Genomic DNA, 24855 nt, shown 5'->3' with positions numbered 1-24855 from the left:
ACGGTGGAAGCTGGGGCAGCGTCTTGCCCTGGGGACAGTCGGCGCCGAGAGGGGAGGGTCCCCAGAGTCCTGCCCGGCTTCGCGGGGAGCAGGTCAGAGCACGGCCCGGGGACCCCGCGACACCCCCCTCGCCCACACTTGGCACAAGTCCACATGTCGAGCCTCGGCCACCGCGCCCGGTAGCTCCGTTTATCAGCCAAGGAGACAGGAGTCTGGTTACAGCAGCAGGGGCCCCTCCCGCCTTATTCCCAGCACGCTGCCCCCCAGCACTAGCGGGGCAGGCCTGGGGGGGTGCTCCAGGGCTGCAGAGAGACCCCCCCTTGCCTGAGTGACAGACAGACAGATGGGGGGTGGGAGGGATGAATGGGGGTGGAGAGGTGCAGGGAGGGACGGACAGCTGGACATAGGGGCATGGATGGGGCAGCAGACGCTCAGCCAGCTCACCGAGCATGGCCTTGTGGGGGCCCCCCAGCCCCAGGGTCCTGGCGCCCCTAGGCCTGGCTGTGCTGCGGGGCCGGCCCCAGGCTGCGACAGGCCCCGGGTCCCGGCGCCCCTAGGCCTGGCCGCGCTGCGGGGGCGGCCCCAGGCTGCGACAGGCCCCGGGTCCCGACCCCCCTAGGCCTGGCCGCGCTGCGGGGCCGGCCCCAGGCTGCGACAGGCCCCGGGTCCCGGCGCCCCTAGGCCTGGCTGCCCTGCGGGGCCGGCCCCAGGCTGCGACAGGCCCCGGGTCCCGGCGCCCCTAGGCCTGGCCGCGCTGCGGGGCCGGCCCCAGGCTGCGACAGGCCCCGGGTCCCGACCCCCCTAGGCCTGGCCGCGTTGCAGGGGCGGCCCCAGGCTGCGACAGGCCCCGGGTCCCGGCGCCCCTAGGCCTGGCCGCGCTGCGGGGGCGGCCCCAGGCTGCGACAGGCCCCGGGTCCCGACCCCCCTAGGCCTGGCCGCGCTGCGGGGCCGGCCCCAGGCTGCGACAGGCCCCGGGTCCCGACCCCCCTAGGCCTGGCCGCGCTGCGGGGCCGGCCCCAGGCTGCGACAGGCCCCGGGTCCCGGCGCCCCTAGGCCTGGCCGCGCTGCGGGGGCGGCCCCAGGCTGCGACAGGCCCCGGGTCCCGGCGCCCCTAGGCCTGGCCGCGCTGCGGGGCCGGCCCCAGGCTGCGACAGGCCCCGGGTCCCGGCGCCCCTAGGCCTGGCCGCGCTGCGGGGGCGGCCCCAGGCTGCGACAGGCCCCGGGTCCCGACCCCCCTAGGCCTGGCCGTGCTGCGGGGCCGGCCCCAGGCTGCGACAGGCCCCGGGTCCCGACCCCCCTAGGCCTGGCCGTGCTGCGGGGCCGGCCCCAGGCTGCGACAGGCCCCGGGTCCCGACCCCCCTAGGCCTGGCCGCGTTGCAGGGGCGGCCCCAGGCTGCGACAGGCCCCGGGTCCCGGCGCCCCTAGGCCTGGCCGCTCTGCGGGGCCGGCCCCAGGCTGCGACAGGCCCCGGGTCCCGACCCCCCTAGGCCTGGCCGCGCTGCGGGGCCGGCCCCAGGCTGCGACAGGCCCCGGGTCCCGACCCCCCTAGGCCTGGCCGCGCTGCGGGGCCGGCCCCAGGCTGCGACAGGCCCCGGGTCCCGACCCCCCTAGGCCTGGCCGCGCTGCGGGGCCGGCCCCAGGCTGCGACAGGCCCCGGGTCCCGGCGCCCCTAGGCCTGGGCGCGCTGCGGGGGCGGCCCCAGGCTGCGACAGGCCCCGGGTCCCGACCCCCCTAGGCCTGGCCGCGTTGCAGGGGCGGCCCCAGGCTGCGACAGGCCCCGGGTCCCGGCGCCCCTAGGCCTGGCCGCACTGCGGGGCCGGCCCCAGGCTGCGACAGGCCCCGGGTCCCGACCCCCCTAGGCCTGGCCGCGCTGCGGGGCCGGCCCCAGGCTGCGACAGGCCCCGGGTCCCGACCCCCCTAGGCCTGGCCGCGCTGCGGGGCCGGCCCCAGGCTGCGACAGGCCCCGGGTCCCGACCCCCCTAGGCCTGGCCGCGCTGCGGGGCCGGCCCCAGGCTGCGACAGGCCCCGGGTCCCGACCCCCCTAGGCCTGGCCGCGCTGCGGGGCCGGCCCCAGGCTGCGACAGGCCCCGGGTCCCGGCGCCCCTAGGCCTGGCCGCGCTGCGGGGCCGGCCCCAGGCTGCGACAGGCCCCGGGTCCCGACCCCCCTAGGCCTGGCCGCGCTGCGGGGCCGGCCCCAGGCTGCGACAGGCCCCGGGTCCCGGCGCCCCTAGGCCTGGGCGCGCTGCGGGGGCGGCCCCAGGCTGCGACAGGCCCCGGGTCCCGGCGCCCCTAGGCCTGGCCGCGCTGCGGGTGCAGCACCACGCTGTGGTAGGCCCGGATGCAGGAGAAGGCCGTGGGCGGGATGCGCCGCGGGTCGATCAGGTTCTGCTCCAGGCGCATGGAGACCAGGCTGGAGTCCTCGGCCACCCGCGTGTCGCACACCGAGTTCAGCGGGACCTGCCTGCGGGGAAACGGGGTGAGTGGGGTGGGGGGAAGCCCGGACGCCTGGGTTCTCTCCCCGGCTCTGGGGGCCCAGTGGGGTGGGGGGGAAGCCCGGACGCCTGGGTTCTCTCCCCGGCTCTGGGGGCCCAGTGGGGTGGGGGGGAAGCCCGGACGCCTGGGTTCTCTCCCCGGCTCTGGGGGCCCAGTGGGGATGGTGGGAGCCCAGACGCCTGGGTTCTCTCCCTGGCTCTGCGGGCCGAGTGGGAAGCCCGGATGCCTGGGTTCTCTCCCTGGCTCTGGGGGCCCAGTGGGGATGGTGGGAGCCCGGACGCCTGGGTTCTCTCCCCGGCTCTGGGGGCCCAGTGGGGATGGTGGGAGCCCGGACGCCTGGGTTCTCTCCCCGGCTCTGGGGGCCCAGTGGGGATGGTGGGAGCCCGGACGCCAGGGTTCCCTGCCCTACCTGATGAGGTTGTGGCTCAGCCGCAGGACCTGCAGCCCCTTGAGGCCCAGCAGCCCCCGGGGCACGGCCTGCAGCTGGTTGTGGTCCAGCAGCAGCTCGGCCAGGGACCGGCCCAGCCCGGCGAAGGAGGTGGCGTGGACGCCCTCGGCCCGCAGGCGGTTGTGGGACAGGCGGAGGAACTCCAGCCCTGGGCGCAGGTGAGCGAAGACGTAGCCCGGGACGCGCTCGATGCGGTTGTGGTGCAGGGTCAGCTGGCGCAGCCGGCGCGGCAGGAAGGACGGCACGTGCACCAGCCGGTTGTAGGAGAGGTCCAGGGACTCCAGCTTCCTGCAGGGGTGGAGGGATGGGGTTGGGACACCTGGGTCCTCTCCCTGGCTCTGGGAGGGGAGCGGGGGCTGGTGGGTTAGACCCAGGACACCTGGGTTCTCCGGCACCGCAGGGTGACTCACGGCAGGTCAATCCAGGCCCGCGGCGCAATCCGATCCTCCTGGAGCTTGTTGTTGCTCAGAACCAGGACGCTGAGGTTCAGGGTCTTGTTGAGCAGCCCCTCCCGCACCTCCTCTATGTGATTGGAGTCAAGATGCAGCTCCTGGGGAAAGCTTGAGATTATAGCCCCCCACAGAGATCCCTTCCCCTTAACTCTGCCCATCAGAAACCCCCAGCACCTTCGCCTTAACTCTGCCTGCCAGAAACCCCCAGCACCTTCACCTTAACTCTCCCCCACAGTGACCTCCAGCACCTTCATCTTAACTCTGCCCCTCAGAAACCCCCTGCAGTTTCACCTTTACTCTGCCTCAAAGAGGTCCAACAAGTACCTTAAATCCACCCCAGAGAGACCCCATCCAGTCATCTTAACACTCCCCATAGACACTCTAACACCTTGACTTTAACTCTGCCCCAGAGAGCCCCCCCAGCACTTGAAGGCTGCCCCATGGAGACACGGGCTGGGGCGGGGGGCTGGGGCTGACCTGCAGGGAGGGGGGCAGGCCCGAGGGGATGGCCCGGAACCGGTTCCGATCCAGCCGCAGATAGATGAGGCTGCGCAAAGGTTTGAAGGAGGTTGGGATCACGTTCCCGTCATGCAACTCGTCCCCTTCCAGCTCCAGGGTCAACAGCTTATAGAGCCCTGCCAAGAGATGGGGGGCCTCGGGGTAAACCCCCAGAACACCCCTGCCCGAACTGGGGGAAAACCCAGGAGTCCTGGCCCCCCGTCCCCCTGCTCTGACCACCAGACCCCGCTCCCCTCTCAGACCCGCGGAGAGAACCCAGGAGCCCTGGTGTGACAAAGTGGGACTGTTCTTAATGTTTTCTCTGAATCCTGTAGGGGTGCCTCAGTTTCCCCTAGGCATTTTGTAAGTCTCTAGGGGGTGGGATAAGGCAGGGGGTGTAATTGTTGCAGAGCAAAGGGCCAGGGTCCATAAATGGCGACACTCTGTCTCCTGGCCACTGGTGGCCTGGGCCCTTCCCCCTGCCAGGTGAGAGCTAAAGGGCTGGAGAACAAAGGGATCCGGTGACCTCCTGGCCCGGGAAAGGAACAAAGCCCAGAGGAGGAGGGGCTGGAGGGAGTTTCAGTTTGGGGCTGGCTGGGACATGGAGTGAAGGGCAGACGGGGTGTCTGGCTCACTGCCCCCCAAAATGGACCCAGCTGAGGGGTCCGGTTCTCTGCACCTACAAGCTCTGTGTTAGACCCTGTTCCTGTCGTCTAATAAACCTTCTGTTTTACTGGTGGCTGAGAGTCCCGTCTGAGTGCGGAGTTGGGGGGCAGGACCCTCTGGCCCCCCCAGGACCCCGCCTGGGCGGACTGGCTGGGGGGAAGCGCCCGGAGGGGCAGAGGAGGCTGGAGGCTCCGGGGTCAGACCCAGGAAGGGGGAAGCCGGGGGAGCTGTGTGTCCTGCAGACAGGCTGCTCCCTGAGAGGAGACTCCCCCAGAGTCCTGCCCGGCTTCGTGGGGAGCAGGTCAGAGCATCGCCCGGGGACCCCGTGACACCTGGCTCCCCGCCCAGCCGCTCTGACCACCAGACCCCACTCCCATCCCAGAACGGGGGAGAGAACCCAGGCGTCCTGGCCCCCGCCCCTTGCTCTAACCCACCAGCCCTGCTCCCCTCCCGGAGCTGCGGAGAGAACCCAGGAATTAGCTCATTACCAGGCGAGGGGTCCCCAGATGACCAGCCCCTGCCCCCAGGGGCTTGTCTCACCTCGAAAGCTGTCACTCTGCAGGCTCTCGAGCCCTTTGTCGTTCACTTTTAGCTCCAGCAGGGACGGGATCCTCGGGAGCCGGTTCCCATCTAGATTCAGCCGCTTCAACTTGGTCAGGTTCTGGGGGGGGAGAAACTGCATGGGGAGGGTCTGGTGGTCAGAGCAGGGGGGGCTGGGAGCCAGGACTCCTGGGTTCTCTCCCTGGCTCTGGGAGGGGAGGGGTCTGGTGGTTAGAGCCAGGGGAGCCTGGGAGCCACCTGGGTTCTCTTCCCAGGGTACTCTATGGGTGAGAACCCATCGGGAGTGGCAGGGCTGGGTTCACCCACCTGGAAGGCCTTGGGGTGCAGGCCCCCGGAGTCCAGCTGGTTCTTGCTGAGATCCACCCACTCCAGGTTGGGGAGCCCCGCAAAGACCCCGCGCGGCAGCCGGGAGATCTCGTTGTCTGGGGGATGCGAACAGGCAATTAGCACCTTTCCTGGCTGGCTTCTTGCTTGGCCCCGGAGCTGGGGGGTGTCTGGGGATGGAGCCCGGATCCCGTGGCCAGGCAGGAGTGTTGTAATCATCGGGCCTGACCCCCATCCGGCAGGCCAGAGATCGGCCTCCCGTGAGCCCTAGCACACGTCAGCTGGAGACCCGCCTGCACCCCTCGAGGAACTGGCCAAGGTGAATGTGCCTCACTGCTAAAAATGGACCCCTCATCCCCGGCCCCAGCCCTGGCCCTGGCCCCTCATCCCCAGCCCTTCGTCTCCAGCCCTGGGGGACGGATGGACGGGTTCATGGGGGGGTGATGGATGGTTGGACGGACGGACGGGGCACGTGGCTGGGGACAGATGGACAGGTTCATGGGGGGGTGATGGATGGATGGATGGATGGACGGATGGGGGACATGGCTGGGGACAGACAGATGGGTTCTTGGGAGGGTGATGGTGTGACGAAGTGGGCCTGTTCTTAATGTTTTCTCTGAATATTGTGGGGGTGCCTCAGTTTCCCCTAGGCAGTTCTTAAGTCTCTAGGGGGTGGAGTAAGGGGGAAGGATCGTTACAGAGCCCTAGAGGGCAGGTGTGTGCAGGGATCTGGACACAGCCAATGGCCGACACCCTGTTTCCTGGCCACTTGATGGCCTGGGCCCTTCCCCCTGCCAGGTGACAGCTAAAGGGTTGGAGAACAAAGGGATCTGGTGACCTCCTGGCCCGGAAAGGGACAAAGCCTGGGGGGGGGGCGCGGGAGGGTGAGTCAGTTTGGGGCTGGCTGGGACATGGAGTGAAGGGCAGACGGGGTGTCTGGCTCACTGCCCCCCAGAATGGACCCGGCTGAGGGGTCCTGTTCTCTGCACCTACAAGCTCTGTGTTAGACCATGTTTCTGTTGTCCAATAAACTTTCTGTTTCCCCGGCTGGCTGAGAGTCACGTGTGACTGCGGAGTTGGGGGGCAGGACCCTCTGGCCCCCCCAGGACCCCGCCTGGGCAGACTGGCTGCAGGAAGCGCCCGGAGGGGCAGAGGAGGCTGGAGGCTCCGGGGTCAGACCCAGGAAGGGGGAAGCCGGGGGAGCTGTGTGTCCTGCAGACAGGCTGCTCCCCGAGAGGAGACTCCCCCAGAGTCCTGCCCGGCTTCGTGGGGAGCAGTTCCTGAGCATTGCCTGGGGACTCTGTGACAGATGGATGGATGGACGGATCAGGGACGTGGCTGGAGACAGATGGACGGGTTCCGGGGGGGGGTGATGGGTGGACGGACGGATAGGGGACATGGGGTGATGGATGGAAGGGGGATGTGGCTGGGGATGAATGGAGGGGGGACAGATATGGGTGGGGGGATGGAGGGAGGGGCGGTATGAGTGTACAGTGGATGGACTGGCTCTGCCCCCCATACCCGGCTGCTCCCCCACTGCCCGGCCGCCCAGTCCCCCCCCGGCCGCGGTGTTCTCACCTGCCAGGTAAAGCATTTTTAGCCCGGCGTCGCTCAGTGCCGGCACCTGCTTCATGTGGACGTTTCCGCAGGCGATGGCCGAGTCGGAGAGGAGGCAGGCGGTGGGCAGCGAGGGCATGATGGGTCCCCCCTCGGGCCGCGCGCCCGGCCGTGCTCTGCCCGCCTCCAGCCGGGTGGCATTGCTCCGCTGGGGGGGTGGCCCCTTCCCCAGCACCTGGTGCCCTGCGGAGCAAGGCAGAGGGTCATCCATGGGGAAGGGACCCCTGAGAGGGGGGCACCCTAGGGGACAGGATCGCCGGAGAGGGGGCACCCTGGGCAGAGCTGATTTTTGGGGTTCTGGCACTTCCAAAAAGCGTTTTTAAAATATCGTTTTGGCCCAAATCCAAAAACGGGGGGGAACGTCGGCAAATGGTGAAACGCCAGACTGGGCGAGGGGGGACGGCTGAGGTCCATGCGTCAGGCGGGGGGCCGGACTGGCCCCTGGCGAAGGAAATTCTGGCTTCTGGAAGGAAGAGAGAAGGCGGGTGCGAGGGACCGGGCCAGGAGCTGCTTCCCAGCTATTTACCTGGCGTCTTCGGCCACGCCACGCGGCTGGCGCGCGTTTGAACCGTTATAAAGCTTCTGCTTATCTGCCCCCCGTTGCCTGGCACCCCCCTTTTCTCCCCACAAAAGCTGAAATCGATAAAGGTGCAGAAGAACCAGCAGCGAGCTCCGAAGGATAAAGCAGGACAAAGCCGCCCGGGCCCGGCTCGCTGACTTTCTCTTCGTTTTCATCCATTTGAATGATCTCCATTGTGCAAACTGATGAGGGCAGGGCGGGGGTGTCACAATCCCGTGTTGAGACCCCCCGCGTCGTCTCGCTTTGCCTGGCTGGCCAGTTCCACGCTCAGCGTTGCTGGTTTACGTCTCCCCTCAGTGGTCACCAACACACACCAGACCCTTCCCGGCCTGGCTCCGGGACACCGGCCCACGGGCCCCACTCGGCAAACCCGCGCTCTCCCCCCGGCAAGCTGGCACCACCGCTACGCCGGGGGCCGGCCAGAAGTTACACCAGGCGTTCTGGGGGGTTGCAAGCCACCCCCTTGTAACACGAACGCAGGAGCCGCACTGAGGGTGGACACCAGCGGGGCCGGGGCCGAGGGGGGCAGTGGTTAGCGGGCTCAGCCCGCCAGCAGCTCCGGTTCTCTCTCCCACTCGAACGGCGCCAGCCAGCAGCGGGGGGGTTTGAACCCGGGTCGCCCGCACCCCAGCCGAGAGCCCTAAGTGCCAGGCAGGAGATGGCTGCGGGCGGCCTGGGCCTGCTGGGCGAGGGGCACTGGGGTAGTGAGAGCCCACAGCAGGGGACGTTCTGGGTAGTAGGGACCAGATCCCCCCCAGATGCCGGCCTCCCTCCCCGCTTCCCCCCACCTTTCCCAGCTCTCCTGGAGACCCCGGCGTCCTGGGCTGTGCCAACACTGTGTCTGCTGTTCCTGGCAGTGGCGGGGGGCTCCGACCTGGCCTTGGCACCCGGTGCCTTCCCAGCAGCTCTGGGGGGCCCCGTCTCCTCGCCAGGCAGGGACCCCCTCCGGGTCCCCAGGACCTCGGCCCCGTCCTGCCGCGCCTCCTGGGCCGCTTTCCCTCGCTCGGGCACCCCGCGGCGTCCCTCTGCCTTCCTCCGGCTGGGGCCTGGAGAGGGGAGGGGGTCAGCGAGGGAGGGGGAACAGAGGTGGCTGCGGGGGGTGTTGAGCCCTTCAGGCCTCCCCTCGCTCCAAGGGGTGAGATACAGAATAGGGCAGGGACAGCTGCCTGCCCCCCTCCAACCCTTCCCATCCGCCTGCCCCCTCTCCGTCCTCCTGCCCCCCTCCGTCCCTCCCCATCCGCCTGCCCCCCATCCCCACTCCTGCCACACACCCTCTTCTATCCCTCCATCTACCCCCACCCCTTCTCTCTGCTTCCCTAACCCCCCATCTACCCACCCTCAGACTCACCCTCCGTGGGGCTCAGTTGTGGGGCTGGATCCTGGGCACTCAGCTGCTCTGGGGAGCTGCCTATGAGGGCTGGGTCCTTGGTGAGGGGAGCAGATGGGGAGCTATGGTTTTTGGGGCCCAGAGCAGATGGGGGGCTCAGCACCTTGGAGGGCATCTTGGGGGCCCCCCTCCTGGCACCCTCGAGCTGAACCCACAGGAAGAGGGCCAGCAACAGCACCAGTTTCATGGCTGCAGCCAGCCAACTCCCCTGCCAGCAGCCGACTGCCGGATGGCCCAGCCCGGGGGCCCGCCCCCCATGCTCCCCCCTTGGCCACACACCTTAGCCCATAAACAAACCCCCCCCAAGCCGGATCCCCCCACGCCCCACTGCTGGTGTAAATCGGCCTTGACTCCTCCCCAGGCCCAGCTGCCATGGGCGCTGCAGGCTGGCAGGGATCTGGCCCCGGAGAGACAGGGCCCTTTTGTCCAGGGCCCGGGGAGCCTGGAACCGGCCCTCTAGCCTTGGCCAGGCCCAGGGGAATTGGGATGAATGGGCCCTCTGTCTGTCCGCACACAGCCAGCAACTGTCAGGGAACGGGCCCTGGGCCGCAGGGAGCCCCCTGTACACACTGGTCCCCCCTGGGGCCGGGCCAGGAACAGATCCCTGGCTGGGGTGAGCCGGCATTGACCCCGCATCGGCTAGGCCAGAAATGCCAGAGGGGGAAAGTGACAGCCAGAGGCCCCCACGTGGTTACAGACCACCCCGTTCTCTGACCCCCAAGAACTCCCAGAGCCAGGGCAGAACCCAGGAGTCCTGGCTCCCAGCCCGCTGCTGGCTCTAACCCACTAGGCCCCAGTCCCCTCCCATGCCTGGGGAGAGAACCCAGGCGTCCTGCAGGTGGAGCAGACACACTGGGCCCCTTGCGTTTACAGCAGGATTTCTGCTTTCAGGAGCAAAGTGCCATTAAAGTGACCGACAGACACTGCTGGGGGCTGCCGCAAGCCTGAGCCACCCGCCGCAAAGGGGGGAAGCTGCCCACAGCTGAGATGCAGCCACCTCTGGGGTGGGGCAGGGGCTCGGTTATAGGGGGACACCTTGCCCAGTGCTAAGACATGGCCCCAGCAGGGTGGGCACGGGGGCTGGTTATAGGGGGATGTCACGGGCTCCCAGGTCGTGCCCACTCTTGGCCCATGCGGTCCCTGGGGGGAACCCCCATCAGTGCAAGAGCCCTTCTCGGGGGTCCAGCCCCCCGCCTCCTGGAACCGCACCGCTCTGAGCCTTAGCATGTCTGTCTCTGCCGTGGGTCCCTCAAGGAGACCCCCGGGTCCTCCACTCCCAGAGGGAATAATGCCCCCACCCAGCTCCCCACCCCTAGAGGGAATAAGGCCCCTCCCGAGCTCCCCACGCCCAGAGAGAATAATGCCCCCCTGTTCTCTAGACTGGAGTGACACTCAGCCGCCATAAAGCAGCAGGGTTTATTGAGGGTCTGAACCCAGCATAGGAAACTCTCTGGGCCTCAGGCCTGGCCCGCCTCAGCCCAGCACATCCCAGTCTCCCCTGCATCCAGCTGGGCTCTGCCTGAACCCTCTCTCCAGCCCAGAGCCCCCCGGCTTCCCCGCTGGGCATCTGATCTCACCGGCCCCAAGCCCCCCCTCTGTCCATTGTCGCCTGGTAAACAGGGTTGCCTGGGCCCCTTCTGGCTGGACCGGTCACCGGGGTCCTCTCTCCGTAGCCCATTGTCCCCCCACTGGCCAGACCCAACTGGGACTCCCAAGCTGGGGCTGCCAATCCCCAGTCGCTGGGGTCTCCACTCTCCAGGCCATTGGCCGGGGTCCCACGTTCCCTCACTGGCCCTGTGTCCCCACAAACCCACTCTCCGACCCCCTTGTTAAACCCGTAACACCCAGGGAAACTGAGTCCCACCCCCTCTGCATGCAAACCACTGATAAAACCAAGAGAACCCCCCACTTTGTCACAGGGGACCCCATGCCTGACACTGGGACCGGCCTCTCCAGCTGGCATCACTTATACAGGGACTCCTTGCCTGGCACAGAGACATGGCCCCTCTGTCTGGGGCTGGTTATAGGGGCCCCTTGCCTGATGACAGGATAGCCCCCCAGTCTGGTTCTAGGGGGCCCACACCTGATGCTGGGATGTAGCCCCCCCAGCTGGGCTGGTTACAGGGGCCCCTGGCAGGAGGCTGGGGCAGGCCAGCTGGTGAGCAGTTGGACGTTATGTAAGACAGGAAGTGCAGCCAGTGAGATCCAGCTGAACAGTGATCTCCGCTCCCCCCCGCCCCCCCCCGGGGTTGGTGGTTAGAGTGGGGGGAGGGGTGCTCACAGTACTCCTGGGTTCTCTCCCCAGCTCTGGGGCCTAGGGAGCTAGAGCAGAAAGCGGGCTGGGAGCCAGGATTCCAGGTCATAGCCGCTGTGTAACCTTGGGGGAAGTCACCCCCCCTGTGCCTCAGTTTCCCTGCTCACCCTTACAATCCCAATGCAGGGGCTGCAGAGGGCCAGGTCAAGGGGAGCTGCGCAGCACCCACCCCTATAGACCCCCCAGTTGGGATCTGCACAGCAGCCAGCCTGACAGCACCCACCCACATCTCATTCATATTCCCAGCCAGGTTTGAGTCACTGCTTCCCCTGCCAAGGGCCCGTCTAGACCAAGCCAGCCCCAGGCGGGTCAGATTTTCATTTCCTCTCCAGTAAGCCAGGGGCCCAGGCAGGGGGGTGGAGTGGGAAGGCTGGGAGGCAGGACACCTGGGTTCTATCCCCACCTCTGCCACAGACCTGCTCTATGAGTGAGGGGCAAGGATGGCCTCCCTTGGGCCTCAGTTTCCCCCCCTTTGTCTACTCCAGGCCAGGAGCTCCTGCAGGCAGGGACTGTGCCACTCCCAGCCCAGGCAGGGGAGCCATGCAGCACCCAGCACAATGGGGGGCCCTGATCTCAGGCCCAAGGGTCTATAGGGGACCCCATACAACAAGAGGACTCCAAGCACCAGGAGTGGGAATGTAGCACTGCACACAGTGTGGGCCCTGACCCAGCTGTGGCATGGGAGGCTGGAGGCATATGGGGTGGTCAGTACAGGGGCAATCAGTGCAGCACCTGGCACTTCAGGTGGGAGGCCAAAGCAAAGACCCCCCCAGCCCCTGCTAAAGCCAGCATGAGGTGCCCTCACAGCCAGCCTGCCCCCCAAGCTCCCCCAGCCCATCCACTCTGATCCACCCCCATCCTACAGTCGTGGGGTGCGTGGCACGGGCCACACAGCGCCGTCGCCCACCCCCCGACCGGAGTTCCAGGCCCGAGAGGAGACAAAAGCTGTTTAATTAGAGGCAAAGTAACCAGGCCCCGGTCACGTGTCTGACCCTAGGGGATACACAGAGCAGTCCATACAGCGCATGCCCCCCCCGGGTACCCCCCCGGCACTCCCCTGAGATCGCCAGATCTAAGTGCAAAATGGTGCAGTGAGAAAAGGGGATACTGCCTCGAAAGTGCAGGTTGAGAGCGCCCCTCCCAGCCCCACACTGAGACGCCCCTGCCCTGTACATGTGTGTGCGTGTGGGGGGGTCTCTGAGCGCCAGGCCCGGCCCCACACCGAGACGCCCCTGCACTGTACGTGTACATGTGTGTGTGTGTGTGTGGGGGGGGTGTCTCTGAGCGCCAGGCCCGGCCCCTGCCCTGTAAGTGTGTGTGGGGGGGGCCTCTGAGCGCCCGGCCCGGCCCCTGCCCTGTAAGTGTGGGACCCTGAGCCACCCCCATGAGGGCAAGAGGAGGAGGAGGTCTCCCGCAGCAAGGCAGAGACACCGGCCAGTGCTCCGCCCCCAGCGGGCCAGCTGGCTACACCCTACCTAGCCCTGAGCAGTTAAGGCCCGGCAGCCGCCCACTGGCGGGGGCAGCTGCGGCAGAGGGCAGGGGTCTGTCGGCAGTTTGCAGCATTGAAGGCACGAGCAGTGAAGTGCGGTGCCGGTCCCGGGGCTGGCTCTGGTTGGCACCGATCCTGCATGTTTCTCTGCGAGGTCGCTGAGGTCTCAGTGCTGCGTGGGAAAAACCCAGTTACCCTCGGAGCAGAGCAAAGGGGATACCCCCACAACTCACGGCACCGATCCCTGCCCCGCAGGCTGGCACCGATATCAAGGGGAGATGGCCTGGCCACCTCACAGCTTAGCCCCACTGCCCCCTCCCTGCCTGGGGGGCAGAGACCAGCCAGGGCACAGGCCCCATGGCTGGACAACAGGTAGCCAGGGAGGTTTGCCTGAGTCTGCAGAGAGCCTGAGCCTGTCACTTGAAGAGACAGAAAGAGAGACCTCCAGGCACCTGAACTCCCACCCCAGCAAGGGGCTTTGTTGGGGGTCAGGAGCACAGGAGCCCATGCCCCCCAACTGCTGGGGACCCAGGCTGCCACCCTTGGGGGCAGGGGATGAGGGACCCCCTTCGGCCCCAAGGTCTGGAACAGGACCATGGCTGTGGGATGCAGCCAGGCCCTCCAAAGCCCCATCCTGGTTCTGTGCCACCTGGAGGTGCCCCTGAGAAGCCAGGAAGGGGGCAGGCTAACAGGCTGGGGCTGGCCTGTGCCATACCGCGGTGCTCCTGGTGCTGCGCGGTCTGGCCCGGGTGCCATGGGCCGGGCTCTCCAGGCTCTCCAGGCGCTGGGTGAGAGCCAGCTTCTGCTGGATGGCCATGCGCAGCAAGGAGCTGAGCGTCTTCTTCTCATCCTCCGCCACGGCCAGCTGCCGCTGCATCTCGTCCAGCTGGGAGACGTACTGGTCACACCTGGGGGACACAGGGGGTCAGGCTGGGGGTCACAGCCGCCCGCCCCAGCTCGGTCCCCTGTGGCTAGCCCTGCCCCCTAAGTAGCCCCGTCCCCACCCAGCAGTCCTGCTTCCTGGCAGGCAGTTCCAGCCCTGTGCCCATCGGGGGCTCCCCTCACCGGCTGGCAAACATGGCGCGTAGGGAGGAGAAGGTGGTGGCGTCCTCCTTCAAGGCCTTCAGCTCGCGGCGCAGCTTGAGCATGGTGTCCGACACCAGGGCTTTCTCCCCCTCGTACTGCCCCTTCAGCTTGGAGAGCGTCACCTCCGCCGTCTGGGAGGAGATGGGGGTGAGCCGGGTGGGCCCGTGCCCCCCCCCCCGCAACCCCACCCTCTGCCCTCTGGGGGAAACGGGAGGTGGGAGCTGGACGGGCCCGTGCCCCCCCTCCCGCAACCCCACCCTCTGCCCTCTGGGGGAAACGGGAGGTGGGAGCTGGACGGGCCCGTGCCCCCCCCCCCGCAACCCCACCCTCTGGGGGAGACGGGAGGTGGGAGCTGGACGGGCCCGTGCCCCCCCTCCCGCAACCCCACCCTCTGCCCTCTGGGGGAGACGGGAGGTGGGAGCTGGACGGGCCCGTGCCCCCCCTCCCGCAACCCCACCCTCTGCCCTCTGGGGGAGACGGGAGGTGGGAGCTGGACGGGCCCGTGCCCCCCCTCCCGCAACCCCACCCTCTGCCCTCTGGGGGGAGAGAGCCGGAGGGCCCATGCCCCCCCTCCCGCAACCCCACCCTCTGCCCTCTGGGGGGAGAGAGCCGGAGGGCCCGTGCCCCCCCTCCCGCAACCCCACCCTCTGCCCTCTGGGGGGAGAGAGCCGGAGGGCCCGTGCCCCCCCCCCAGCAACCCCACCCTCTGCCCTCTGGGGGGAGAGAGCCGGAGGGCCCGTGCCCCCCCCCTGCAACCCCACCCTCTGCCCTCTGGGGGGAGAGAGCCGGAGGGCCCGTGCCCCCCCCCTGCAACCCCACCCTCTGCCCTCTGGGGGGAGAGAGCCGGAGGGCCCGTGCCCCCCCCGCCCCCCGCAACCCCACCCTCTGCCCTCTGGGGGGAGCTGGGGGGTGAGAGCCGGAGGGCCCACGCCCCCACGCATCCGGACACACCCACAGACAGCTGTGGAGACAGGGGTGAGAGCCACCTGGGTCCGCAGCCCCCACCCCCACCCAGCCTCTGCCCTCTGGGGGGCGAGACCCGGACAAGCCCATGTCCCCCATGTACCCGGACACGCCCACAGCCCCCCCATACACAGAGCCTCTGCATCTCGGAGTCAGTTGGGCCTGCGCCCCCCACGCACACAGCTCCCACTGCAGCCAGTAAAGGAGACGGCTGACTGGATCCAGACAGGCTGCCCCATGGCCCCTTAAAGGGAGGGCTTAAGGTGCCCGGGGGCATGGACGAGCCCCCCGCAGCGCGCCCACCTGCTTGCTGGCCTTGAGCACAGTGCGCAGCGTGGCGATCTGCTCCCGCTTGGTGCTGAGCAGGGAGCGAAGCTTCATCACCTCTTCAGCCAGCACCTCCTTGTCCTGCTCCAGCTCGGCGGCTGGCGGGCCCTGCCCGGGGGGCCGCTGCCGCCACAGGACCAGCGCCCCCTGCAGGTGCCCCAGCTGCTCCCGCAGCACCACCGCCAGGCTGGAGACATTGAGGGGCTCCCCAGCGGGTGACTGGTCCTCACAGGGCCCCGCCCCTGGCTCCGGCTGGAGATGGGTCTTGCCCGCCGGCTCCCTCTTGCCCAGCAGCCTCCTGGTGCCGCGCCCGTCCCGGTAATAATCCAGCACCACCCGCTGCGGCGTCAGGCCACGCCAGGCGCAGACCTGGTGGTAGAGGGTGGCCAGTTCCTCCGTCAGCCCCAGCAGCTCCTCCTGGGCCTGGGCCAGCCGGGCCTGCAGCTCCCCTGCCAGCTTCCGGGAGGCCCGCAGCTGCCCCTCCAGCTGCGCCACCAGGTCCTGCCAGGGCTGGGGCTCCGGGGAAGCTGGCCTGGCCTTGAGCTGCTCCAGGAGGAGGCCATTGCGCTGCTGCTGATCTGTCAAGGCCACCCTGGCGCTGTCCAGCTGCCCCCGGGCCTCCTGCACATCAGCTGCCAGGGAGGCTTTCTCCCGGTCCACCTGCAGAGAGAGAAATGGCAGGCCTGTGAGCATGGGGTCTTGTGTGTTAGAGTGGCAGGGGTTGGGGGGCGGGGGGGCTGTGATGAAGCAGAACTGTTCTTAATGTTTCCTCTGAATACTGTAGGGATGCCTCAGTTTCCCCTAGGCATTTCATAAGTCTTTAGAGGGTGGGATAAGGCAGGGGGTGTAATTGTTGCAGAGCAAAGGGCCAGGGTCCATAAATGGCGACACTCTGTCTCCTGGCCACTGATGGCCTGGGCCCTTCCCCCTGCCAGGTGAGAGCTAAAGGGCTGGAGAACAAAGGGATCCGGTGCCCTCCTGGCCCGGGAAAGGGACAAAGCCCAGAGCAGGGGGAGCTGGAGGGAGTTTCAGTTTGGGGCTGGCTGGGACATGGAGTGAAGGGCAGACGGGGTGTCTGGCTCACTGCCCCCCAAAATGGACCCAGCTGAGGGGTCCTGTTCTCTGCACCTACAAGCTCTGTGTTAGACCCTGTTCCTGTCGTCTAAAAAAACCTTCTGTTTCCCCGGCTGGCTGAGAGTCCCGTCTGGCTGCGGAGTTGGGGGGCAGGACCCTCTGGCCCCCCCAGGACCCCGCCTGAGCAGACTCGCTGTGGGAAGTGCCCGGAGGGGCAGAGGAGGCTGGAGGCTCCGGGGTCAGACCCAGGAAGGGGGAAGCCGGGGGAGCTGTGTGTCCTGCAGACAGGCTGCTCCCCGAGAGGAGACTCCCCCAGAGTCCTGCCCGGCTTCGTGGGGAGCAGATCCAGAGCATCGCCTGGGGACCCCGTGACAGGGGCTGGGAGCCGGGACTCCTGGGATCTCTCCCCAAACACCCTCAGAGGGTTGAGGAAGGGGAGCAAGGGGTTTTGTGGATTAGAGCAGGGGGGCTGGGAGCCAGGACTCCTGGGTTCAATCCCCAATTTGGCACAGATTGGCTGTGACCTTTGGCACACCTCTCTCCCCTCCCCCCGTTGTTCAGGGACTTGGTGTGTGCGCACTGTGCCCGGCGCCAGTCTCCATGGGGGGGAAGGGGGCATACGGCACCCAGCACACGACGGGTGGGGCTCCCGGGCCGCGGCTCCGAGTGCTGTGCGGGGTCGGCAGGAAGCCAGAACGCAGCGTTGTGGCTACCAAGCACAAGGGCGTGTTGTGGAAAGCCCCAGGGGCTGGATGGTTACCGCACCTGTTTGCAGGGGCTCGGAGATCTGCTGGGTACCAGAGACAGCTTGGGGGAGGGGGCTCCGCAGAAGCCATGCCAGAGCTGGCACGGAGGCCTGGCGCAGCGTGAACCTGGCAGGGCCCAGGTGCAGCCAGCAAGCGAGACAAGATGCGCTCTGCGGGGGGCCTGCTGCTGCAGGATGTGGGGTGTACCAGTGGCTTCCTGCCTTGCTCCACCCCCTCAGCAAGGGCGAGGGCGCAGGCGAGAGCCAGCTGCGGGCGACGCTGGGGGACTCACTGCTCGGACCAAGCGCAAGGGATTCCCAGTTCACACCAGCTGGAAGCCAGCCCGGCTGACTTCAGTCTGTGACATTCCAGGGGCAAAATGGGTGGGGGCAGGGAAGGCTGCTTCCTGGTTACTGAAGTCTTAATGGCCTCATTAATGTGCAGAGAAGGGGTTGGCAATGAAGGGGTTAACTGATGACATTTCCCCCCCCCCGCAGCTGCTCCTGCCAATCGGGCTGCCCATTGCTGTGGCTGGGCCCCTCTTCACCCACCTAATGGGCTCAGCCCTTCATCCACTCCTGGATCTGAACCGGGCTCGGGTACAGGGCAGGAGACACCAGGCCACCCTCCCCTGGGAGCCCCTGGCACAAGACCCCCACCGCGAGGTGCTCAGCCGCCCCATACCCTGCCCTGAGCCTCCAGGCCCCCTCCCCCTAACACAAGATGCTCCGGGATCTTCCCTTACCCGGAACGGCTGGAACCCCGAGACCTGCCCCCACCTTGAGGCAGCAAGAAACCCCCATGCCCCCACCCACAACCTGGAGCAGGCCGCGCCCCACTGGCCAGAGCAGCAGGGAACCCCCCAGGCCCCGCCCCTGACCTGGAGCAGCTGCTGCCGCAGCTTGGGCACCTCGGCCAGGCTGAGCTCACTGAAGAGGTCGGCGACGAGGCTGGGCGCAGGGCGGGCGTGGGGAGTGGACGCCCGCTCCCCGAAGTCCCCCACGCTGGCGCTGCCATTGGCGAAGCCGCTGTCCAGCTCCTCATCCTGGCTTAGCTCCTCCAGGCCGGCCTGCAGGCTGCCCAGCGAGCCCGGGCGGCCCCCGGTGCAGGCCGCCAGCTCCCGCCGCAGCTCCCGCCGCTGCTCCCGCTCCACCGCCAGCGTCTCCAGCACCTCCTCCAGCTGCCGCTCCGCCAGCTCCCGCAGCCGCCCCAGCTCCTCCAGCTGGGCTCCGGCCAGCACTGCCTCCTCATCCCGGCACCGCAGCTCGTGCTTCAGGGCCTCAAACTCCACCTGCCGGGGGGGCGTCAGGACTCCTGGGGTCTCCCCTCAGCTCTGAGAGGGCAGTGGGGGCTAGTGGGTTAGAGCAGGGGGCGCTGGGAGCCAGGACTCCTGGGTTCTCTCCCTGGCTCTGAGAGGGCAGTGGGGGCTAGTGGGTTAGAGCAGGGGGCGCTGGGAGCCAGGACTCCTGGGTTCTCTCCCTGGCTCTGAGAGGGCAGTGGGGGCTAGTGGGTTAGAGCAGGGGGCGCTGGGAGCCAGGCTCCTGGGTTCTCTCCCCAAACACCCTCAGAGGGTTGAGGAGGGGAAGCAAGAGTTAGCACAGGCCACATAAGCGGTTTCCTCGCCCTCTCCTGTCCCAAGTGAGGCACAATCAGCCCCTCCAGCACAGGGGCCCCAGGCGATCTTCCCACCATCCCGAGAGGCTGGGGGTGAGGTACCTGGTTGCCCTTGAGCAGGGACACCTGCTTCTGCAGGGAGATGTTCTCCTCCTCCAGCTCAGCGCAGTCCTGCAGCTGCCGCAGCTCCCGGCTCTTGTACTGCTTCAGCTCCTCCCGCAGCTGGGCCTTCTCTGCCTCCAAGGCCTGGCACTCCTGGGGTAAAGGGGCACCATTAATGCCCCCAAGGAGCAGGAGAGGGCCCACCCAGGATCCCTGGGGGAAAGGAGAGAGCCCGGGGACCCAAGCTACGGCACAACCCACCTCAGGGGCATCGCGGGCCCCGAGTGCTCACTGGCCTAAGGGGGGAGTTTGGGGGGGGGGGCAGAGACAGAACCTGCTGTAACACTTGGTATGAATCCTGCGTGCTCCTCACTTTCCCCAGCTGGTAACTAGGTGGTGGGGAAAGGCTGCTCGCTCTCGGGGAGGTGGGAATGGCACCTGGCTGTCCCAGGTTTGGGGCCCAGGCCAACATGTAGACAATGGCAAATCCAATCACCGGGTGTGACGAAGTGGGACTGTTCTTAATGTTTCCTCTGAATAGTGTGGGGGTGCCTCAGTTTCCCCTAGGCAGTTCTTAAGTCTCTAGGGGGTGGGGTAAGGGGGTATGATGGTTGCAGAGCCCTAGAGGGCAGGTGTGTGCAGGAGTCTGGACACAGAGAATGGCCAACACCCTGTTTCCTGGCAACTGATGGCCTGGGCCCTTCCCCCCTGCAAGGTGAGAGCTAAAGGGCTGGAGAACAAAGGAATCAGGTGACCACCTGGCCCCGGAAAGGAACAAAGCCCAGAGGAGGAGGGGCTGGAGGGAGTTTCAGTTTGGGGCTGGCTGGGACATGGAGTGAAGTGCAGACGTGGTTGTCTGGCTCACTGCCCCCGAGAATGGACCCAGCTGAGGGGTCCCGTTCTCTGCACCTGCAAGCTCTGTTTTAGACCATGTTCCTGTCGTCTAATAAACCTTCTGTGTTACTGGCTGGCTGAGAGTCCCGTCTGACTGCGGAGTTGGGGGGCAGGACCCTCTGGCTTCCCCAGGACCCCGCCTGGGCGGACTGGCTGGGGGGAAGCGCACGGAGGGGCAGAGGATGCTGAATGCTCCGAGGTCAGACCCAGGAAGGTGGAAGCCGGGTGAGCTGTGTGTCCTGAAGACAGGCTGCTCACAGAAAGGCGACTGCCCCAGAGTCCTGACTGGCTTCATGGGGAGCAGTTCCAGAGCATCGCCCAGGGACTCCGTGACACCGGGCCATTTACTACCTAGCAACTAAGGACCACACACACCCAGCCACTGCAAGCAGCAAGGGAACCAAGAGCTATGGGGGGGAGGGGGGCAGGTGGGATGGGACAGAGGAGAGAGGGACAAAGCAGGAGCCAAGGGGACACCCTTTGGCTGGGCTCTGGGTAACCAGGCCAGACCAGGCCGTAACTTCCTGTTCTCTGCGCTAACCAAGGACCATCTACGCTGGGTCCAGACACCCAATAACCCCCTGCCGAGAGCCGCTGAAGGGGGCAGTGCTCTCTTGGGGTACAAGCCTCCCACAGGTCTCAGCGTAGCAGCCGTGTTAGTCTGTATTCGCAAAAAGAACAGGAGGACTTGTGGCACCCGAGAGACTAACCAATTTATTTGAGCATGAGCTTTCGTGAGCTACAGCTCACTTCATCGGATGCATTTGGTGCAAAATACAGTGGGGAGATTTCTATACAGAGAGAACATGAAACAATGGGTGTGACCAGACACACTGTAACCAGAGCGATCCCTTAACGTGAGCGGTTACCAGTGGCAGAGCGGGGGGGGGGCTTTTGTAGTGATAATCAAGGTGGGCCATTTCCAGCAGTTGACAAGAATGTCTGAGGAACAGAGGGGGGAGGGGGGGAATAAACATGGGGAAATAGTTTTACTTTGTGTAATGACCCATCCACTCCCAGTCTCTAGTCAAGCCTAAGTTAATTGTATCCAGTTTGCAAATGAATTCCAATTCAGCAGTCTCTCTTGGAGTCTGGTTTTGAAGTTTTTTGTTGAAGTATTGTCACTTTTAGGTCTGTAATCGAGTGACCAGAGAGACTGAAGTGATCTCCGCCTGGTTTTTGAAGGTTATAATTCTTGACGTCTATTTATGTCCATTTATTCCTTTACGTAGAGACTGTCCGGTTTGGCCAACGTACATGGCAGAGGGGCACTGCTGGCACATGTCACACTGGTAGACGTGCAGTTGAACGAGCCTTGGTAGCGTGGCTGATGTGATCAGGCCCTATGATTAGCCTCCCACAGGCATCCCATTGAGGTGGGCTCGCTGCAGGGAGCGTCCAGCATGAGGCAGGGGTGCGGAAGGCTCCGAGGGTCAGTCCCAGGAGGCTGGGGAAGCCAAGGGGGAAAGAGGGCACAGGGGACCGCAGGGCACTCACCTGGCGCAGGCCCTGCAGGGCGGCGCGCAGCCGCTCGCTCTCAGCGCCCGCGTTGCTCAGCCGGCATTGCAGCTGCCTCAGCTCCCCCCGCTGCTCCCCCAGGCGGGCTGCGAGCTGGGCCTCGCTGGCTGCAGCCTCGCGCACCAGGCTCTCCTCCCGGGTCTCCCCGGCCACCGCCGCCCGCCGGTGGCTGCTGTGGTACTCAGCCAGGGCCTGCCGGACGCAGGGCAGAGAGAGGTGACTGGGGAGGAGGTGTCCGTCACGCGACATGCTCTGCAGAATGCTGGGTGCAATGGGCATACACAGGGCACTGGGCCAGGGGACGTGGGGGGCTCCCCCGGCGGTGCCCAGGCTGACCCCATTCTGGGCACACACACAGGGCGCTGGGCCAGGGGACGTGGGGGGCTCCCCCGGCGGTGCCCAGGCTGACCCCATTCTGGGCACACACACAGGGCGCTGGGCCAGGGGACGTGGGGGGCTCCCCCCGGCGGTGCCCAGGCTGACCCCATTCTGGGCACACACACAGGGCGCTGGGCCAGGGGACGTGGGGGGCTCCCCCCGGCGGTGCCCAGGCTGACCCCATTCTGGGCACACACACAGGGCGCTGGGCCAGGGGACGTGGGGGGCTCCCCCCGGCGGTGCCCAGGCTGACCCCATTCTGGGCACACACACAGGGCGCTGGGCCAGGGGACGTGGGGGGCTCCCCCCGGCGGTGCCCAGGCTGACCCCATTCTGGGCACACACACAGGGCGCTGGGCCAGGGGACGTGGGGGGCTCCCCCCGGCGGTGCCCAGGCTGACCCCATTCTGGGCACACACACAGGGCGCTGGGCCAGGGGACGTGGGGGGCTCCCCCCGGCGGTGCCCAGGCTGACCCCATTCTGGGCACACACACAGGGCGCTGGGCCAGGGGACGTGGGGGGCTCCCCCCGGCGGTGCCCAGGCTGACCCCATTCTGGGCACACACACAGGGCGCTGGGCCAGGGGACGTGGGGGGCTCCCCCCGGCGGTGCCCAGGCTGACCCCATTCTGGGCACACACACAGGGCGCTGGGCCAGGGGACGTGGGGGGCTCCCCCCGGCGGTGCCCAGGCTGACCCCATTCTGGGCACACACACAGGGCGCTGGGCCAGGGGACGTGGGGGGCTCCCCCGGCGGTGCCCAGGCTGACCCCATTCTGGGCACACACACAGGGCGCTGGGCCAGGGGACGTGGGGGGCTCCCCCGGCGGTGCCCAGGCTGACCCCATTCTGGGCACACACACAGGGCGCTGGGCCAGGGGACGTGGGGGGCTCCCCCCGGCGGTGCCCAGGCTGACCCCATTCTGGGCACACACGCAGGGCGCTGGGCCAGGGGACGTGGCGGGCTCCCCCCGGCGGTGCCCAGGCTGACCCCATTCTGGGCACACACACAGGGCGCTGGGCCAGGGGACGTGGGGGGCTCCCCCCGGCGGTGCCCAGGCTGACCCCATTCTGGGCACACACGCAGGGCGCTGGGCCAGGGGATGTGGGGGGCTCCCCCCAGCAGGGCCCGGGCTGACCCCATTCTGGGCACAGGGCGCTGGGCCAGGGGACGTGGGGGGCTCGCCCTAGTGGTAACTGGGCTGACCCTGTTCTGTGCCTGCCAGCCCCTTACCTCCTTCATTTGGGACAGCTCCGAGCTCAGCCCCTCCAGCTGCCCCTCCAGCTCCCCGCAGCGCTGCTTGAGCTCCCCGTTCTCCTCCAGCACCGCCAGCCCGTACTGGGCGGCCTGGACCTTCTCCTGCGTTGCCTCCTGCAGCTCGGCCGCCAGGCGCCCCACCTCCGCCTGCAGCTGGGCCAGGTCTGCGGGCGCTTTCACCAACTCCATGGTGGGCACCGGGCGGCAGGGCTGGGTCCCGGCGGGGGGCAGCGGGCATGCCTGTGGGCAGGGACAGGCTGTAACCTCCTGCAGACACCACACCCCTGTGCCCTAGCCCCCTCCCGTATGTGGCCCTGAAGTGGGGGGAGGGCATGGAAGGGGGGAGATGCAGACCTACCACTCCATGGGGAGGCAGGAGGGTGCAGGGGGAGGGGCAGAGGGGGCCCCCCCAGGAGCGGAGGGAGGCGACGAGGGGGGAGGGGCAGAGGGGGCCCCCCCCCGCAGAGGCAACGAGGGGCAGAGGGGCCGGGGCGGGGCCCCCCCAGGAGGGGAGGGGCAGAGGGGGCCCCCCCGGGAGCGGGGGGGAAGGGCGGCGACGAGGGGGCCCCCCCGGGAGCGGGGGGGAAGGGCGGCGACGAGGGGGGAGGGGCAGAGGGGCCCCCCCCAGGAGCGGGGGGAGGGGCGGCGACGAGGGGGGAGGGGCCGGGCGGGGCCCCCCCCAGGAGCGGGGGGAGGGGCGGCGACGAGGGGGGAGGGGCAGAGGGGGCCCCCCCAGGAGCGGGGGGAAGGGCGTCGACGAGGGGGGAGGGGCAGAGGGGGCCCCCCCAGGAGCGGGGGGAAGGGCGGCGACGAGGGGGGAGGGGCCGGGCGGGGCCCCCCAGGAGCGGGGGGAGGGCGGCGACGAGGGGGGAGGGGCCGGGCGGGGCCCCCCAGGAGCGGGGGGAAGGGCGGCGACGAGGGGGGAGGGGCAGAGGGGGCCCCCAGAGGAGCGGGGGGAAGGGCGGTGACGAGGGGGGAGGGGCCGGGCGGGGCCCCCCAGGAGCGGGGGGAAGGGCGGCGACGAGGGGGGAGGGGCAGAGGGGGCCCCCCAGGAGCGGGGGGAAGGGCGGCGACGAGGGGGGAGGGGCAGAGGGGGCCCCCCAGGAGCGGGGGGAAGGGCGGCGACGAGGGGGGAGGGGCAGAGGGGGCCCCCCCAGGAGCGGGGGGAGGGGCTAACGGTCCCCGCGAGGCGGTTGGCTCTGTGGCTCCCCTCGCGCCCGGCGCCCCGGACCGGCGCGGCCGCCCCCTGCCCCTCGGCGCTCACCCGGCCTCTGCTCCGCGGCCGCCGCCCGGCCCGGCCCCGCCCCCGCCTCTATATACGCCCCGCCCCGCCCCGCCCCGTTTGAAATTCCTCGCGCGCCTCACGGAGCGCACGCCCCGTCCCTGTTCTGATTCGCCGGGCAGCACCTCATCCCGCCCCCTTCCCCCTCTTCCGATTGGTCGCTGCCTTTCTTTCTCTCAGCCGATAGGCCGAGCTCTTAGGTAGCCCCGCCCCGCCACGCCTTGCGTGCTTGGCCGCCTTGCAGCCTCTACAGCACCTCCTTCTCATTCGATTGGACGAGCTCCGTCTAGCCACGCCCTTCCTCTCTCCGGGGTCTCTGATTGGTCGTTTTCTCCCATCCTTCCCCCCTAACCCACGAAGCGCGAGGCTTCCCCAGGGCTTCGTCTCCTGATTGGCTGGAGCTTCCCTTCGCCCCTCCAGAGCCGCCCATTAGTCGTAGGAGGTCGAAAAGCTCTGATTGACAAGGCCAAAGCCAATGGGAACGAACCTCCTTGGGGCTGGCCCTCTCTGCCATTGGCTCAGAGATAGCCTGAGGGGCCCGCGCTTCCCTCTGCCGCCCTGCGGTGGGGGGGCAGGGGAAGTGCCGCCAAACATATCCCCCAGGAAACGCCCCCCGCCCAGGGGCTGACGGGAGCGACGCCAACGGCCCTGCCCCAGGGGCTGACGGGAGCGACGCCAACGGCCCTGCCGCAGGGGCTGACGGGAGCGACGCCAACGGCCCTGCCCCAGGGGCTGATGGGAGCGACGCCAACGCCCCTGCCCCCGGGGCCGACGGGAGGGGCGC

General features: G+C 68.0%; 2 protein-coding genes across 3 annotated transcripts; both read right to left on the bottom strand.

Annotated features, from left to right (window-relative positions):
• Positions 1-2215: 2215 nt before the first annotated feature.
• Positions 2216-9213, bottom strand: LOC311511884 (extracellular matrix protein 2-like; the record flags this gene model as incomplete). Of its 2 annotated transcripts, XM_084612813.1 has the most annotated exons (9): positions 2216-2461; positions 2903-3229; positions 3352-3491; positions 3871-4028; positions 5098-5218; positions 5425-5540; positions 7021-7242; positions 8428-8685; positions 8988-9213. In XM_084612813.1, the coding sequence occupies 9 exons, from the start codon at positions 9211-9213 to the stop codon at positions 2290-2292; spliced, it is 1740 nt and encodes a 579-aa protein (XP_084468939.1). In that variant the 3' UTR covers positions 2216-2289. The 2 variants fall into 2 exon arrangements, with proteins under 2 accessions (XP_084468939.1, XP_084468940.1); XM_084612814.1 differs by lacking the exons at positions 5098-5218; positions 5425-5540 and having other exon boundaries at positions 8988-9177.
• Positions 9214-12272: 3059 nt separating this feature from the next.
• On the bottom strand, positions 12273-24089 carry LOC311511585 (protein bicaudal D homolog 1-like). Its single transcript, XM_084612295.1, has 9 exons — positions 24054-24089; positions 22766-23029; positions 21133-21345; positions 18742-18894; positions 17906-18316; positions 15182-15865; positions 13895-14046; positions 13545-13737; positions 12273-13001 (listed from the first exon to the last, which is right to left on the bottom strand). Exons 2-9 carry the CDS (start codon positions 22976-22978, stop codon positions 12996-12998), a joined length of 2025 nt encoding a protein of 674 aa, XP_084468421.1. The 5' UTR covers positions 22979-23029; positions 24054-24089; the 3' UTR covers positions 12273-12995.
• Between the last annotated feature and the right edge of the window lie 766 nt (positions 24090-24855).

Source organism: Lepidochelys olivacea (genome assembly GCF_965140295.1).
Source record: "Lepidochelys olivacea isolate rLepOli2 genome assembly, chromosome: 23".
In the NCBI taxonomy this organism is placed as follows: Eukaryota; Metazoa; Chordata; order Testudines; family Cheloniidae; genus Lepidochelys; species Lepidochelys olivacea.
The sequence above is the reverse complement of the archived record's forward strand: the minus strand, read 5'-3'. Positions and strand labels throughout refer to the sequence as shown.